The sequence below is a fragment of the Budorcas taxicolor genome, chromosome 18 (assembly GCF_023091745.1).
Source record: "Budorcas taxicolor isolate Tak-1 chromosome 18, Takin1.1, whole genome shotgun sequence".
In the NCBI taxonomy this organism is placed as follows: Eukaryota; Metazoa; Chordata; class Mammalia; order Artiodactyla; family Bovidae; genus Budorcas; species Budorcas taxicolor.
In genome coordinates this window covers 52,797,956-52,816,142 of record NC_068927.1, presented here as the reverse complement: position 1 = coordinate 52,816,142, position 18,187 = coordinate 52,797,956, and the positions used below count along the sequence as shown (strand labels likewise).

At 49.5% G+C, this 18,187-nt stretch overlaps 1 protein-coding gene across 1 annotated transcript; it reads left to right on the top strand.

Annotated features, from left to right (window-relative positions):
* Nucleotides 1-8,408: 8,408 nt before the first annotated feature.
* On the top strand, nucleotides 8,409-14,454 carry LOC128064173 (C-X-C motif chemokine 17). The gene is made up of 4 exons (XM_052656970.1): nucleotides 8,409-8,487; nucleotides 12,212-12,292; nucleotides 13,233-13,331; nucleotides 14,357-14,454. Exons 1-4 carry the CDS (start codon nucleotides 8,409-8,411, stop codon nucleotides 14,452-14,454), a joined length of 357 nt encoding a protein of 118 aa, XP_052512930.1.
* The last annotated feature ends 3,733 nt before the right edge of the window (nucleotides 14,455-18,187 follow it).

The window sequence follows — 18,187 nt, the reverse complement described above, 5'->3', positions numbered from 1 at the left end:
TCCCGCCCAGCCTTGACTTAGACCAGTACTAGAGGTCTGTTGCTATGCTCAGTCACTCAGTCATATCCAACGCAATGCAATCCTATGAACTGTAGCCCACCAGGATCCTCTGTCCAAGGGATCCTCCAGGCAAGAATACTGAAGTGGGTTGCCATGTCCTCCTGGGTCAGGAAGATCCCCTGGAGGAGGACATGGCAACCCACTTCAGTATTCTTGCCTGGGAAATCGCATGGACAGAGGAGCCTGGAGGGCTACAGTCCATGGGGTCACAAAGTATCGGACATGACTGAAGCAACTGAACACAGCACGGCACACAGCAAGGCCAACATAGAGTCCTCGTTATAGTAAATATCTTTAAACACCATTAATCTCTACCTTTTAAGGGAAATAAGCTGTAGCTTGTTTTTCAGATATAGACTAGCTAAGAGGCAGTTATTTTTCCAGATGATAATCTTTCATGCAGTTATTTCACTATTCTTCTTTAACTTTCTCTGTTCTTTCACAATTTACAAATGGGGCTTTTTTTAATTTATTTTAAAAAATTTTTTATTGAAATATAGTTGATTTACAATGTTGTGTTAGTTTCAGGTATGCAGCAAAGTGATTCAAATTATATTTGAATCTGTTCTTTTTAAGAATTTTTTCCATCGAGGGTTATTACAAGATAATGAGTATAATTTCCTGTGCTATACAGTAGGTCTTTGATGCTTATCTATTAGTAGTGTGTATAATTCAATCCCAAACTCCTAATTTATCCCTTCCCCTTTTCCCTTTGGTAACCATAAGTCTGTTTTGTCCTTGAGTCTACTTCTGTTTTGTAAATAAGTTCATTTGCATCATTCTTTTAGATTTTACATATCAGTGATATCCTAAGATGTTTGTCTTTGTCTGACCTATTTCACTTAGTATCATTATTTCTGGGTCCATCCAAGATGTTGCAAATGGCATTATTTCATTATTTTTGTGGCTGAATAATATCCCATTGTGTATATATACACCACATCTTCTTAGGGGGCTCCATGTCTTGGCTATTGTAAACAGTGCCGCTATGAACAGTGGGATGCAAGTATCCTTTTGAATTATACTTTCCTCTCGATAAAGGCCCAGGTAAATGACTTCTAAGCTTTATGATTCAGAGTGTGGTCCCATAGCCAGTAGGAATGGCATCACTCAAAATCTTATTAAGAATGCAGAAGCTTGGGCTTCCCTGGTGGCTCAGCGGTAAAGAATCTGCCTGCCAATGCAGGAGACACAGGTTTGATCCCGGGAAGATTCGGGAAGAATCCCGGGAAGATTCCACAGGCTGCAGAACAACCACGTCCATGAACCATAACTATCGAGCCTGTGCTCTAGAACCCAGCAGCCGTAACTAGTGAAGCCTGCGTGCCCTTAGAGCCCATGCTCTATCACAAGAGAAGCCACCGCAATGAGAAGCCCCGGCACTCAACTCGAGAGCAGTCCCCGCTTGCAGCAACTAGAGAGAAGCTCGTGCAGTAACGAAGACCCAGCACAGCCAAAGACAGACAGATAAATAACTTTTTTAAAATGCAGACTCTCACGCCCCACTAGAAGACTCAGATCTGTATTTGATCAAGATAATCAGATCAAGTAGCACCTTAAAACTTGAGTCACTTCCCTAAAGTGCCTGCCACTTTTACAAAGCAATTGCTTGAGACTCACCTCAACTCTGTCACTTAGCAGGAAAAAAAAAAAAGGTTCACCTCGTCATTTCACTTGTGCCCTGTTTCTAATCTTAATCAGAGCTCTCAGATTTGCCCACATCCCAGAATAGAGTGGAGCCTTTGTAATGGCTCAGACAGTAAGAATCCGTCTGCAGTGCAAGAGACTCGGCTTCGATCCCTGGGTCTGGAAGATCCCCTGGAGGAGGGCAGGGCCACCCGCTCCAGTATTCTTGCCTGGAGAATCCCCACGGACAGAGGAGCCTGGCGGGCTACAGTCCAGGGGACTGCAGAGTCACACGACTGAGCGAGGAACAGAATAGCGTGGTTGGAAACCCGAGTGGGGCAGTGCTGCCACCTTGTGGGCATGAACATGCAGCAAATACACTTGATTCTGACCGTTCTCAGCTATAAAGGCAACCCACTCCAGTATTCTTGCCTAGAGAATCCTGTGGACAGAGGAGCCTGGTGGGCTGCTGTCCATAGGGTCGCATAGAGTCAGAGACGATTGAAACAACTTAGCATGCATGCATGCGCTGGAGAAGGAAATGGCAACCCACTCCAATATTCTTGGGTGGAGAATCCCAAGGACGGAGGAGCCTGGTGGGCTGCCATCTATGGGGTCCCACAGAGTTGGACACGACTGAAGCGACTTAGCAGCAACAGCAGCAGCTATAAAGGAGGCGGGAGGGTGGGTGGAGCAGGTGAAGTCCAAGTCTCAGCGTAGGTAAGAGAATCACAACCACCCACACTGACTGGAAGCGAGAGTCACAGAGACCTGGGCTGACATCATAGAGTAATGTCACTTTTCAAAGGGCAGATTTTACAATGCCTAATAAAATGTAGTATTAGTGGAATCCTGGGTTCCAAGCCAAGCTCTACCCTTGGAATCTTCAAGACACAACAAATCACTGTCACAGTTATTTTCAGACACCCAGCTCCTGCCTGAACTCTGCCAGTAAACTTATAGTTTTCCAAAGAAGCTTACTTTCCTCTGACAGTTCTTTCTCATCCTGAGCCAAAATGTGTCTGGTTGCAGACTCGCCAAGCCTCCTGTTATTCTCTGTAGGCATGGAAACAAGTCTCAAACCTTTTCACACAACAGACCTTCAAATACTTGTGAATAACCACCACGCACCCGCTACGTCTTGCCTGAGCCATTTCCAAAACGACGTATTCTGAAGCTCCCAGACACTTTCCGGTCACTTTCTGACGGGCAAGTGAAGTATGTCAACCAGAGCAGAGACTCCGATCCTGGGAGTGTTCCACGCACAGCGGCAGGGAATAGGATGAGCCACGTCCTCATGCTCAGCACTTCCCCTGTATTTAGAAGCCAAATTCCACCTCGGTTCACGCGAGGAGATTGGAGTCTCGACTCATGCTTCTGCCCTAGTCGTTCCAGATCTGCGGATGTGTCTACTTTTTGTTGTTTTACTTACTCTCTGTGCTGGGTCTTCACTATTGCACGGGCTTTTCTCTAGTTGTGGCGATCGGGGGCTACTCTAGTTGCGGGGCACACGCTTCTCATTGCCGTGGCTTCTCTTGCTGCGGAGCAGGGGCCCTGGGGGCGCTCCGGCGTCAGTACTTGCAGTGCGTGGGCTCAGAAGTTGCTGATCCCGGGTTGTAGAGCGCAGGCTCAGGAGTTGCTTAGTTGTTCCGCGGCATGCGGGATCTTCCCGGGCCAGGGATAGAACCCATGTCTCCAGCACTGGCAGGCAGATTCTTTTTTTTTTTTTAATTTTTATATTTCATTGGAAGATAATTACTTTACAATCTTGTGATGGTTTCTGCCATACATCACCAGGAATCAGCCACAGGCAAACACATGTCCCCCTCCCTCTGAAACCTCCCTCCCACCTCCACACCTCTAGGTTACCATTACCACTGAGCCTCCACGGAAACCCTGTTGTTTTATTTTTAAGAAATATTTAGTGAAATAAGTCAGAAAGAGAAAGACGAATATCGTGTATTAACGCATATATGTGGAATCTAGAAAGACAATACCGACAATCCTACGTGCAAGGCTGCAAAGGAGACACAGATGTAAAGAACAGAACTTTGGACTCAGTGGGAGAAGGAGAGGGTGGGATGATTTGAGAGAATAGCTTTGAAACATACACATTACCATATGTAAAATAGATAACCAGCGCGAGTTTGATGTATGGAGCAGGGCACCCAAAGCTGGTGCTCTGTGACAATCTGGAGGGATAGGGAGGGAGGTGGGAGGGGCTTTCAGAATGGGTTGGGGGGGACATATGTGTACCTATGGCCGATTCATACTGATGCATGACAAAAACCATAACAATATTGTAAAGTAATTATCCTCCAATTAAAATAAATAGTTTTTTTTAAAAAGAAATATCTATTAGAGCCTGCATTGCGCTAGAGACACAAGGATGAATCAGACCTGGTCCCTGTCCTTACTGAGGGAGAGAATCCAACCGAGCATCAGAGCACTGCAGTCACGTGAGAAATACGTTGATAAGAGGTAAACACAGGCGTCTGGGCACATCTCATCAGCCCCCCCAAGAAAATCATCCACTCCGGGTTTTCTAGGCTCTCATTTTCCTCATTCCAAGTTCAAAGTGAAAAAGAGAGAGAATGCAAGTGTCCCAGATTTTTGCAGTCATGGTTCAACCAGACATTTATCTCTGGATAATCCAGGGTATTGGTCGCCCCTCCCCCCGCCCCCACCTCCCCCCCCCCGCCTCCCCCCCCCCCCCCGGTCCCCACCTCCCCCCCCCCCCCGCCTCCCCCCCCCCACCACCCCCCACCGCACTGGCGCACACAGCAGCCAGGCAGCTGCCCACTAAGGCAATTCCAGCAAGTCAGGAAACTAGAGTTCTTCCCTGGCTTGGAGGCAAACTGACCATGACCTTGAATAAAATACGGAGCAGTTGGACTAACCCTCCACAGGTCTATGTGCGGGGTGAGAGCTCTTCAGAGAGACGTCACACCATCTTCTTCTTCTTGGAAGTCACCACCCAAATACATTAGGGACTCTGATGCTCCCTGACTGTGCGTGCTAAGTCGCTTCAGTCCTGTCCGACTCTTTGCAACCCTATGGACCGTAGCCCACCAGGCTCCTCTGTCCATAGGATTCTTCAGGCAAGACTACTGGAGAGGGTTGCCATGCCCTCCTCCTCCTACGACTGTGTGTATGAATAAATGACTCTTCTTAGGGCAACGGGAAGCATGGATATGATATAATCAACAAGCAGTTTTGAATGTCTAAGTACACTGTACATGCACAGAGGAGCCTGGCGGGCTACAGTCTAAGGGGGCGCAAAGAGTCGGACACGGCTGAGCGCGCGCACACACACACACACACACACACACAGTATACTGAAGAGTGGGGAAACTAAATAACAGTAGAAAATGGTTATTTCTCCCACTTTCCCCTCACCTCCTTCCTGGAAGGAGACCTTTGTAAGACACAAAGACTGTGCTTGACATTACCGAAGTTCTCAGGGTGAGCTCTAAGCGTGCATGCTCAGTTGTGTCTGACTCTTTATGACCCGATGGACTGCAGACCCCCAGGCTCCTCTGACCATGGGATTCTTCAGGCGAGAATACTGGAGCGTGTTGCCATTGCCTACTCCAGGGGATCTTCCTGAACCAAAGAGCGAACCTATGTCTCTTGCGTTTCCTGCATTGGCAGGTGGATTCTTTACCACTAGCACCACCTGGGAAGCCCTAAGTGATTGTCTATATTAAGAGAAAAGTCTGTCTTGAGAGTGTCTTACATCAGTGCAGTTGAGAGACCCAAAGTTCTCTCCCATGGGAAACAGGACCCGACAACCCTTTTCAAGTCTATAGAGGGGAAAATCAGATGGAGTGAACCGCTAGGGAGCCAGGACTTGGGGAGATGATGGGGGTGAACAGACTGAGGGGACTTGGAGGAAGCTGCGGGGAGGAGCCCCCTGATTAGCAGCCTTGGGGCAGACTGGAGGAGGACCCGACGCGGAAGTAAAGCACCACCTCAGGCTCCCTATGTGTGCGTGACCTTCTATCAGAAAAATGCTTTACCGATAATGCACTGCATTTTCACATGCTCCCTAACATAGCAGGTCTAGATAAAGGCTTACAAAAATATCAGTCAATTCAGCAAATATTTGCAGAGCACCCACAAAGTGCCAGGCCCTACATAAGCTTAGGAACTTACAAGCAAACAGTTAACAGCCTTGCCTCAAAAATCCCCACCCAGTCAGCTCTGTGCTCCTTCTCGGCCCTGCCCTCCTCCCTGCCTTTCATCAACAGAAACCCTACCCCACCCTTCAGACCCAGCCCAAGTTCCACTGAACCCCCAGTTTTTTGAGCTACTCACCGTCCACAGTGAACTGCTGCCACTTCTGAAATTTGATTGCACAATATCCCTAGGTCTTATGAAGTGTATGTCATCTCCCTGGTTACACTTGAGCGTCCTGAGGACTGAGACCATGGTTAAAAATTTCCAGGGAGTAGTGGCTCAGTGGATAAGAATCCACCTGCCAAAACAAGGGACATGGGATCGATCCCTGGTCCGGGAAGGTTCCACAGGCTACAGAGAAACTAAGCCAGGGTGCCACAACTTCTGAGCCCGTGTGCCTAGCACCCATGCTCCATAACAAGAGAAGCCGCCACAATGAGAAACCCCACAATGAAGAGTAGCCCCCACTCACTGCAACTAGAGAAAGCCTGTGCAAAGCAACAACTCAGGGCAACCATAAGTAAATGAATAAAAACATTTTTTTAATAATAATTTTCCAAGGAGGAGCCACAGTAGTGCTTTATACATTAGACCAAGCTCAGATGGAGCCCTTCATCTCAAGGACAATCTCCACTGTCCAGTGAAGTGCCAGGCAGCGGCAGATGCTTATAACCTTTGTAGCGAAGTCTACAATCAAGTCTCCACCAGGTCCACAGGTGAAAATAATCTGAAATTGACAGGGTAGAAATGAGCAAACCAAAGCCATGCCTGGCCTCTTCCCTTCTCTTGACTAGAACAAAGTCATACCACCTTCTCTCACACCTGCCTGGAGGAGCAGGGAGGACTTCCTTGTTAACCTTCCCCTCAGCCCCACAAAGGATCCCACAATGGCCCAGCAGGTAAAGAATCGGCGTGCAATACAGGAGACACAGGAGACTCGAGTTCAGTCCCTGGGTCAGGAAGACCCCCTGGAGGAGGAAATGGCAACCTGCTCCAGTATTCTTGCCTGGAAAACCCCATGGACAGAGGAGCCTGGTGGGCTACAGTCCAAAGTGTCGCAAAGAGTCGGACATGACTAAGCATTTCTTTTCTTTCTTTTAGCCCCGCAAACATCTCTAGGCCCTTAAGACCAGCCTCTCTTGAGCCCAGTTCCTGGAATGAGTCACATCAGTAAGTGCGGCCCTTCTGGACCCTTGATGTTTGCTCCAAGAAGTAGCACCTCTCTCTTTCATCTTGGACTGATTTCAAACAATATCTAGCACCAGGAGGCCCAGCAGCCTGGGCAGACACTTTCCTTACTGTGGCTTTTGCTTCTCAAATCCTCTTGGACCTGAAGCCTTGAGGGTCTTCCGCCAACCTACATCCCTCTCCTCTAGGCAGGAGCCGTGAGGCCATATACCATGAAGTTCCAATACTTTGGCCACCTGATGCAAAGAGCCAACTCATTGGAAAAGGCCCTGATGTTGGGAAAGATTGAAGGCAGGAGGAGAAGGGGATGACAGAGGATGAGATGGTTGGATGGCATCACCGACTTGACGGACATGAGTTTGAGCAAGCTTCGGGAGTTGGTGATGGACAGGCAAGCCTGGCGTGCTGCAGTCCATGGGGTCACAAAGAGTCAGATACGATTGAGCAACTGAACTGAACTGTTGGTATCCCACTGAATCCTGGCATCACTTCATAACCAGGTTCCCTCTTGAAGGCCAGCTTCATTCTGGGGGCCACTGTTCACCCCTCCTGGCTGGCAAATCGGTCTCTAAAGTAAACCGATGAGTTTGAGCAAGCTTCGGGAGTTAGTGATAGACCGGGAAGCCAGGCATGCTGCAGTCCATTGGGTCGCAGAGAGTTGGATACGACTAAGCAACTGACCAACAACAAGCGCAGCCACCTGCCTGACCACCAACACGGAGGCCTGCTTTGACCCAGTGCTCCAGGGCAGTGTTTCGGCAAGGGAGAAGAGCCTCTCCTCCATCCTCTCTGCTTCCCTCCTTACACAGCCACAGAACTGGAGGACGCTGTCCACAGTGGGGGACACGGCAACGTCTGATACTGTGCTGAGGCTGGGAGTGGGGAAGACAGAGGGGAGACGGGCCGTGTCACCCTCTTTGCCAACCCTTAGCCTCACTTTTCCTGCCAGACACTGAGCTAGAAAACGTCACTCAAACGTATAAGGAAATTCAAACAAGCCAAAAGAAGAAATCATAGCACATTGCGGGGTGGGGAGGCGGGAGGGAGGGAGGGGACGAGTACAGCGGCCAGGTTACCAGTCACCCTCTCGTGTTCCCACAAAGGCTTCATTTGTTTGGCCAGTTTTGCCTCCCAGATTCCCATAAAACACATGGTCCAACCTGTTACCTAACAAGGCCAGCGCCACTCGGCCCTTCCCGCCCTCTAAGGAGAATGCTGGCCTGGGAGTAAAGTGCAGATCCACCCCCCCACCCAAGCCACATTCCACGCACGGCCTGAGCCGCCAGGAGAAGTGGGGACCCTCTCCCTGGGCGCTGCTGAAGAGTGGACGCACAGCAGCACTGACGGGTGAAATGAAGGTTCTAATCTCTTCCCTCCTCCTGTTGCTGCCGCTAATGCTGATGTCCGTGGTCTCCAGCAGCTCACACACAGGTAAAAAAAAAAAAAAAAATCCACTTTCTATGAAAGATAGAAAGGCGGGAGAAACGCGGCGAAACAGAAAAGAGCATGACGGCACACATGGTAAAATGTAGCCCCTGCAAGGCTACGGGGATTAGCGGTGAGTTAGCCTGTCTGGGTGGCTGTTTCTTCATTTGCAAAAAAAGGAATGATCTGAACGTAAACCCTAAGAGCGTCGTGAAGTTAAAGGAGCCCGTGTGTATGGAGTGTCTGCAAGGGTAGCTGGCGGGAGAGGACCTTACCTCTCCCCGAGTCCCTGTTCGGGGTTATTGAGTGTCCTGGGGGCTGAGCCTGGAGGCCATCCGGACAGGGCATTGAAGGCAAGTGTGCGTCCAGTCAGTCAGTCATCCTCGATTATATTCTTCCTAGTACACCAGACATGCCCCAATAATTCTTAATGCTATTTCATGGTAAGGTGATAAACCAGAAAATCACATCACCAGGTAGTACCCGTGTTTGAAGCTGTGACCACACCGAGCTGTTGAGGCAATCCGAGAGCCGGTTGGAAAAGAATTTCCAGACACAGAGCATTACAGAAGGGAGTGAGCTTATTAAGAACAAAGAGCAGAGATAACGTGGGCCCTGCAAGCACAGCGGGCCGGCAACTCCTGACAGGCCAGGGAGAGTCGACAGTGTTCGTGGGTTAATAGCCAATTTTTATAGCCTCGAGACAAAGACAATTCCTGCTGGAAGGCTGGCGTTAAGGGACTGGTTGGGGCTTTATAGGGTGTTTACTGGAGTGGGCATCTTTGACTAATTTGGAGTCAGGAAGCCTGTTAGTGATGACCATGGGCTTTTGGCAATGGTTACGTGTGTGTGTGTCCCGTCACTTCAGCCCCGTCCGACTCTTTGTGACCTATGGACTGTAGCCCGCCAGGTTCCTCTGTCCATGGGACTCTCCAGGCAACAGTTACAAAGGGGCTCAGTCAGCTTTGGAGGCCACCTTGGTTCTCAGCTCTGCTTCTGTGTTCTTGGTACAAGGCCTCACACCTGTGGCCTGGGGGGCAACACTGCACACAGGCCCTGTTTGAACAGCTCACCTTTAGGAAGCAGATCCTGGGTTAGGAGCTCCAAATCCACCCCACTGTTCCCTACAGCCGGAGTGGCCCAGCCCTTAGCAGAACAACTGTGCAGAAGGGGCCCCCTCCGCACCTATGTTCCCACTCTAAGTGACCATCTCCCCAAGCGCTACTTTGAGGTGAAGCAGCTTTGTTACATACTCAGCATCGAGTGGGTCCTAAAATCAGGAGTCTACCCTCCTGCACCCATTTCCAGCATCTTCTCTCTTATAGAGTTCTCTGGAAGCCGCTGGGACCCATGGCCCAGCGGGGGAGGCCCTAGACCAGCATTCTGGGAGGGAAGCCTTTTCCACCGCTGTGATGGGCCCCCAGGCTGGAGACCTCAGCCTGGACTCCAAGCTCCAGTCACAGCTGCCTTTCCCGGCCATCCCCCCCTGCACCCCACGCTAACAAGGGCCCGTGTTCCTCTCAGCCAGAATCTTGGAACCTCGGCTGCTCCCCAGCTGCTCTTGTGTCTTCCCACCAGCTCGGTTCTGCTCCCACAGCCGCCCTGATGCGGCCCAGAGGCAGACGTGAGCCCTCCCTCCCTTGCACAAGCTCAGCCCCGACTGGACTCTGCACGGTCCGCGTTCCACCTTGAGATGAGTGTCGGTGCGTCTCCTACCCCAACCCCTGCCCTTCTGCGCTGTAACCTCGCCACTGGCACAGCCTGGTGTCTTGTTTCCATGTCCCTCTTGTGACCCGGGAAAGTGTTCAGTAAATATATCTAAGTGGAAGAATAAATCCTCAGGTTTCTAAGTTCAAAATGTTCCCCTTAGGAGACAGGACACCTTGGTTTCATAGCAGCTCTGTTGACATTAGAGATTAATAATTCTTCTTGCAAGGGGGGCAGGGCGCCCCGTTCTGTTCTTCGTAACCTGTTTAGCAACATCCAAGTGGCCTCTACCCTCTAGAAGCCAACAGCGGCCTCTTCCCACCCCCACCCCATTAATACAGCCAAAAATATCTCCAGACATGGCCAAACATCCCCTGGAGGGGGACTCACTCCCCAGGGGAGCCCCTGTTTTACCAATAATTCTCAAACACGGTGACACATTTAGACTCACCCAGACCTTTAGACTCAGACTTGAATTCAGGGGATCGACGGTGATCCAAATCTTGGCTCCATCACTCACTTTGTAACCCTGGGGTGTGTATGTGTGTGTTCGCGTTCAGTCATGTCCGACTGTTTGTGACCCCATGGACTACAGCCCATCAGGTTCCTCTGTCCATGGGATTCTCCAGGCAAGAATACTGGAGTGGATTGCCATTTCCTTCCTTCTCCAGGGGATCTTCCCCACTCAGGGATCAAACCCACGTCTCCTGCGTGGCTGGTGGATTCTCTGACCACTGCACCACCTGGGAAGCCTCTTGGAACCCTGGACAAGAAGCTTAACTTTTTTAAGCTTCATTTTAAAATGAGTAAAATACCACTTAGCATGTACAACTGTTGCGAAGAGTAAATGATGGATAATGTGAACCTAGTAAGTGTTCAATAAATCGAGTGAGTAAAATTTCATTCTCAAGTAGCTACAAAGGCACAAGGGCAATGAGATGGGGAAAGCTCACTGGGGCCACCGGGGGGTGCAATTACAGGCTCAATTCCCATTTCCCAGGCAAGGGTAGTTGCAATGTTGGACCAAGTCTGGTGAGCAGAAATAACACTACACAATCCTCCTGCCCAGAAATCTCCAAATGAAATTTGATCTTGCTTTATCTCTTAAAATAACCACATGCCTGCTTAATATGCTTTTCATGGGGAAGTGGGGAAAAATAAATAACTGAGAAGCAATGACAATGTTAAGAAATAAATTACTTACAATAACAGAGTAATTCCTTATAAGATGCCCTATTAATTGTAAAATTACTTATGATAAATAGCTCCCATGCCATTAGGTCATGTAGGTTCGAAGAGAGAATAATAGGCTAAGAGCCTTGGACCTAGGTTTTAGCTCCAGATGACTCACCATTAACTCTGTGAACTTGGACATTGCATCAGCTCTCTCTGGGCCTCAGTTTCCTCACCTCAAAATAAAAGAGATGGTGCTTCACTTAATCAGTGCAGTGTTATAACAGCAGCTGGGTAATGATATCAAGAAACACAAAACGGAAATAAAAGGGCATCAGGTAACAAGATAGACCTGAATGCAGACGAAAGGAGAAATGGATTTGTTCCAGAGGGACAGAGGTAAATACCATCCTCTTATATTAATAGTTGATCTGGGACTATGGATTCAAATACAAGCAAACACAGAGGTCAGGTGAAGTTCCTGACTGGTTTGTGGAATAATCTGCTCTTTGCTCTTATTTCTTGAGTCAGGAGGATTATAACGCATGCAGGGCAGGGACCTTAATGGGGAGGTTGTCAGGTCTTGATCAACACCCCGACCTTTTGTCCTCTCTTCTCTCCAGAAGCTGTACTTTCTCTGCCTACCTCCAGCTAAGCTTTTCTCTAGGCCAGATTTTACACTTCAGTTCCTCATCCATGGAAAATACTCCTCTCTTGAAGTACCCTAGACCCCTGAGTAAAAAGGAAGAGCAATGGAGCTGCGCTGACCCAGAGGCACAGTGATCAGGAACCAAGTGTCTTGGCGCCTTCCCTTTCCAGTGCCTGGAAGTGACCCGTTTCCTTCCCACAGGGGTTGCCAGAGGCCAGAGGGACCAACGCCAGGCGTCTGGGAGGTGGCTCCGAGAAGGAGGCCAAGAATGTGAGTGCCAAGGTCAGTAACGCAATATTGACGAGAGTGCACCATCGAGATCCCCACCTACTCCCCTGAATCCCTCTGAGAGCAAAGCAGATATTACCTGAGCTGCCCTCGCCCCCTGCCCTCTCCCCCAGCCCACCACTCATTTCTTCCTGAGTCTCTTGTAAGAGCCAGACTCCTCCAGGGTCCAGGGGAGCTGGCGGACAGTCTGGCTGTCCCCCTCTCCCTTACCCCTTTCCCTGACAACCCAGGGCTGCCTTCCAAGAGGTTCCTGGACCCCATCCTCAGCCTAATTTTACCCACAGGCAAGACTGAAACAGAGAGGAAAAATGGCTTAGTTGAAGTAAAGCAGCCACTGAAAGGCAGTCACCCCTTATTCCTCATTTTTTTAAATTTATGTTTAATTGGAGGATCATTGCTTTACAATATTGTGTTGGTTTCCGCCGCACAACAACGTGTATCAGGCCTATGGATACATATGTCCCCTCCCTCTCGAACCTCCCTCCCACTCATTGCTCATTTTTTTTGTCTCCTTAATGACACTCTGATGCTTCCTCCAAACCTGCCACCAAATTCTTGCCCTTGAAAGTGAAACACGCTCAGTCGTGTCTGGCTCTTTGCGACTCCATGGACTGTACAGTCCAGAGAATTCCCCAGGCCAGAATACTGGAGTGGGTAGCCTTTCCCTTCTTCAGCGGATCTTCCCAACCCAGGAATTGAAGCAGGGTCTCCTGCATTGCAGGTGGATTCTTTACCAACTGAGCTGTCAGGGAAGCCCATTCTTGTCCATACAGGTCAGCAAAACAACTCAGAGACCCTGGTGGTCATATGACTGTTCTGGGTTGACCCTTTCCCACTGCAGTACGAAAAACAACTGGGGGGCAAGGAAGATGGCAAGTCAAGTCCTGGCCCTCAAACATATGATCCTTCCTAAGCAGCAACCCCCTTATTTCAGATTGGTTCCTGAGAGGCCCTAGAACACCCATCACAGCTCCCAGGCTGACAAAGAAGCCATGTCCCTGTGATCGTTTCAAGGGCAGGATGAAGAAAACCAGTAAGTTGTCAAAGAATGACCCTCCTTAAACCAGAGGTGCTCTGTGGAATCAACTAGGGATGAGAATGAAAGTGTCAGTCACTCAGTCATGTCTGACTCTTCTCGGCCCCACGGACTGTAGCCCTCTAGGCTTCTCTGTCCTTGGGACTTGCCAGGCAAGAATCCTGGAGTGGGTTGTCATTTCCTTCTCCAGGGGTTCTTCTTGACCCAGGGATCAAACTTGGGTCTCCTGTATTGCAGGTGGATTCTTTACCATCTGAGCCAGCAGGGAAGCCCCAGCTAGGGATGAAGCAGGGGTTAAGAGACAACAGAAATGAGATGAAGGTCAGGATTAGCATGCATCTCAGCTCATCCCACCCAAGGTCAACGTGTGGGGAAACAGGAAGAGCAGGAAAAGCAAAACACAATTCCCCTAATACTAGAGACGGCTCGCCAAAGCCTCTGATGATAGAATGCCATTGCTTATCAAAGTGGAGGGAGATGGGGCTGTTGGCGAGCTGGTCACTGGTCTCTGATGATGACGCCGGTGTCGGTGTCAAACAATGAGATTCCTCCCTAGTCTAGGTATAATTAAAAGTCATATAAAAAGTATACTAGCAAGTGTTAAACTGATGGATATTGTGGCACTATTATGATATTACATGATCAAGAATGGGATGATCCCTGGAGAATGAAATGGCAACTCACTCCAGCATTCTTGCCTGGGAAATCCCACAGATAGAGGAGTCTGGCGGGCTATGGGGTGGCAAAGAGACGCCACTTAGCAACTAAACAACAACAACAATTAGTTTATATACAAAAGGTATGGAAAACTATGCCGCAAACTAGTAACAACAGTTTGCTCACCAGAATCAGCAGTGGAAGCAGGGGTTGGGGCATCCTTTATCTCCTTACTGTAGATATTTTTTCATTTAAATTTTCCCCCATGGGATGAGTCTCACTTGTAACATTTTAAAAGCTCTCATAAAAAATTAAATTCTAAGAATGTTTTTAACTGCAGTGTCTCCCTTTCCTCTTCACCCTAGGACACCGAAGACATCACAGGAAGTCAGACAAGCACTCCAGAGCCTGCCAGCAGTTTCTCACACGATGTCTGCTAGAAAGCTTTGTTCTGCCCTTATAGGCGCTCTGAGACCCCACCCTCCCGATGAAACATTCTCAGTCAACAAAGCCGTGAGCGCACCAAGAAGATGCTCCTCTCCCATCTCGCGTTCCCCCATTCCTGTCCCCACTCCCTAAATCATCCCCAAAGCATTTCCCCTGAGATGATTGCCCCCTCCAGTGCCTTCTTCACTTGTCAGGCTTTTCCTGGGGCTGCCCCTTCACACAGCCTTAAGCTTACTTACCTGAAAGAAACCAAGAATCTCTGAGTACCTAGCTGGTCCTCTCCGACTGTAAACACAAGCAGGAAAACAGCAAACAAAATCAATAAATATACTTAAATGTAATAGATCAAAATCATTTTCAAATGGGGTCTCGAAATGCACATTCAATCCAGACGACCCACTTTACCCTGTTCATTCCAAACCGTTCCCCGATTGTATACACACCTCTATCCACGACCACCTTCAGTCTCTCTCCGCTGCCCAAATTTTTACCCTTTCACTCATCCAACAAACCTTCCTGAGGTAAGAGCTAGGTAGGGCCAAGAAAGCAGTGAAAGCAATGGATCAGACATTGTCTTACTAACGAAAATACAAGTTTAAAAAGAACCTGGCACCATTTCCTAGCACATAAAATGCCTCCCCAGGATTTATGATTGTCACCACCGCCACATCATGAATGGTCACCGGACTCTGTGGGTTTCCAGGCAACCACAGCAGACGTACGTGCAAAGGCAGGGCTCAAGGAGAGTGTTCGCTCACTCAGTCACGACGGACTCTTCGCAACATTATAGGCAGTGGCACCCACTCCAGTACTCTTGCCTGGAAAATCCCATGGACGGAGGAGCCTGGTGGGCTGCAGTCCGTGGGGTCGCTAAGAGTCAGACATGACTGGGCGACTTTGCTTTCACTTTCCACTTTCATGCATTGGAGAAGGAAATGGCAACCCACTCCGGTGTTCTTGCCTGGAGAATCCCAGGGACAGGGGAGCCTGGTGGGCTGCCGTCTATGGGGTTGCACAGAGTCAGACACGACTGAAGTGACTTAGCAGCAGCAGCAGACTATAACATGCTGGGCTCTGCTGTCCATGGGATTCTCCAGGCAAGAACACAGGAGTGGATTGCCATGCCCTCCTCCAGGGGATCTTCCCGACGCAGGGAATTGAACCAGCATCTCCTGTGTCTCCTGCAGTGCAGGTGGATTCTTTACCACTGAGCCACCTGGGAGAGACAGTGTGGAAGATCTCAAGTGCCACTGAAAAGGGCTTTCCGGCTGTAAAAATGGGAAGATGTCTTTTTTCTTTTTTAACATGGGAATAAAATGATCAGAAAAATAATATAAGGAAATTAAAGTGGGAACCATCAGAAAGAATAAATAAAGAGAGGAAAGTTACAACGGGGTAGATCCCGCTTCCCTCTCTGACCCTCTCCTCAAACATCAGAAGGGGAATTAAGAAAAGGAACACTTGAGACTTCCCTAGAGGTCCAGTGGTCAAGACGCCACATTCCTGATGCAGGGGGCCCCAAGTTCGGTACCTGGTCAGGGAACTAGATCCTACATGCTGCAACTGAGAGTTTGCATGCCGAAGCTAAAGATCCTGCCGACAGGAAGATGTCAACAGGAAGATCCCACGTGCTACAGCTAAGACCCAGTGCAGCCAAGTAAATTTTTTTTTTTTTAAACGAGAAAGAAAAGGAACATTCCTCCAGAGTCTAGCTTCTGTCATCTGGATCAAACGGAGGACTCAGCTGGGATGCTGCCTTCATGAGAAGAAATATTTTATCTGAGTGGAGAGTAGAATGGGCCCCTTCAAGACATAACCCTCTGGTGGGAGGGTGATGGACACCCAGCTTCCTTCTGTCCCCACCCTTCCTCCTACAGCAAGAGACACAAGTGCTTCACTCGGCACAGGAGCGGGGAGCCAGTGGTGCTCAGCCCACTTGCCGACCACCTCCAAAAGGAAGACCAGGGATGCCAGGTTGAAGGAGTGGAACCCAAGATGGTGGGAGAGCCATCATGAGTAGCCCACGAGGGATCTGTGACAAAGGAGGTCTGTGGGGACCCAGAGGGATGAAGCCAGGGAGATCAATACCTCCCACGAGGGCTTCCCTGGTGCTCAGGGGTAAAGAATTCGCTTGCCAATGCAGGAGACACAGGTTCCATCCCTGGTCCGGGAAGATCCCACATGCTGCAAAGCAGCTAAACCCGTGTATCACCACTACCAAGCCTGTGCTCCAGAGCCTAGGAGCCGCAATTAGTGAGCCCACGCGCTGCAACTACAGAAGCTGGAGCGCCCCAGAGCCCGTGCTCCTCAACAAGGGAAGCCACCACAACTAGAGAGCAGCCCCTGCTCACCACAGCTAGAGAAAAACCCACGCAGCAGCGAAGACTCAGCACAGCCAAAAATAAGTAAATAAAATTATTAATATATATATATCTCCCTTGAGAAAATAAAAGCACAGCAGAGCCAGGTTCTAAGTTGGTATTTAAGCCTGTTAGAGATTCATGCATTGGAGAAGGAAATGGCAACCCACTCCAGTGTTCTTGCCTGGAGAATCCCGGGGATGGGGGAGCCTGGTGGGCTGCCGTCTTTGGGGTCGCACAGAGTCGGACACGACTGAAGCGACTTAGCAGCAGCAGCAGCAGCAGCAGAGAATCAAAGCCACACCAGACAACTATAATCTAGCTGGAGCCAGCACCAGAAAAAAACATCCAGACCAGCCAGCATCTGAGTATCAGCAGGGACCCGGTAGACAGGGATCCAATAGCCCACTGCACAGCAAAGACCCTCCTCACTCAGCAGGAGCCCCTTGCCCATCACCAAGCTGAAGCCCAGCAGGAACCTCGAGCATAGCAAAAATCCGCTCTGCACCAGGAGTTTTGTGCCCCACAGGCCTCTGTCCCACAGACATCATCTCCCATCCAAAGGGTGCCCTTTAGTAAACAGGAAGCTGCCTCACAGCACAGACCTGAGCCAGGAAAAGAATCTAGAACTCAACAGAACCCAGAACAGGCATCCGGAGCCCAGTCAGAACCTGGTCCTATAGAGCCTCTTGTAGCCCCACAAGAAGCCGGATCAACCACCTCTGGCCCAGCCTAGACCTCAACCCCAAAATGGACCACCAGCCCAGACTAAACCTATGTCCTGAGAAAGATGGTGAGAGTCGGACCCTGGCTCAGCACATAGCTCCAGCCCAGGGAGCCAAAGGCCAGCCGAGGTCTTTACCACGGAGATTTCTAGCAAAACCAAACCAGGGCTTCTCTGCTGGACCAGTGGTTAAGAAGCCACCTGCCAATGCAGGAGGTTTGATCCCTGGTCTGCGAAGATCCCATCTGTCGAGGAGCAACGGAGCCTGTGCACCGCAACTAACGAATCTGTGGTCTAGAGCCCAGAAGCCACAGCTACTGAAGTCCGTGCACCCTGGGGCCCTTGCCTTGCAACAAGAGAAGCTGCTATGATGACAAACCCTTGCACTGCAACTCGAGAGTAACACAGCTCGCTGCAACTAGGGTAGAGCCTGCATAGCAATGAAGACCCGGCACAATAATAGGTAAATAAATTAATTAAATTATACATATATAGACCCAACCTACCACCACGCAGAAACCCACTTCAGAGCAGAAGACATTTCTTGAATGGGTAATAGAGTTTGGTGCAGATTTGGATGTGGGATTTACTTTAGAGACCGATTTGCCAGCCAGGAGGGATGAACAGTGGCCCCCAGAATGAAGCTGGCCTTCAAGGGGCAACCT

Coding starts and splice junctions, on each gene's coding strand:
- LOC128064173 (XM_052656970.1), top strand. CDS start 8,409: ATGAAGGTTCTAATCTCTTCCCTCCTCCTGTTGCTGCCGCTAATGCTG. Junction 8,488..12,211: donor CTCCAGCAGCTCACACACAG/GTAAAAAAAAAA, acceptor TCCTTCCCACAG/GGGTTGCCAGAGGCCAGAGG. Junction 12,293..13,232: donor CCAAGAATGTGAGTGCCAAG/GTCAGTAACGCA, acceptor CCCTTATTTCAG/ATTGGTTCCTGAGAGGCCCT.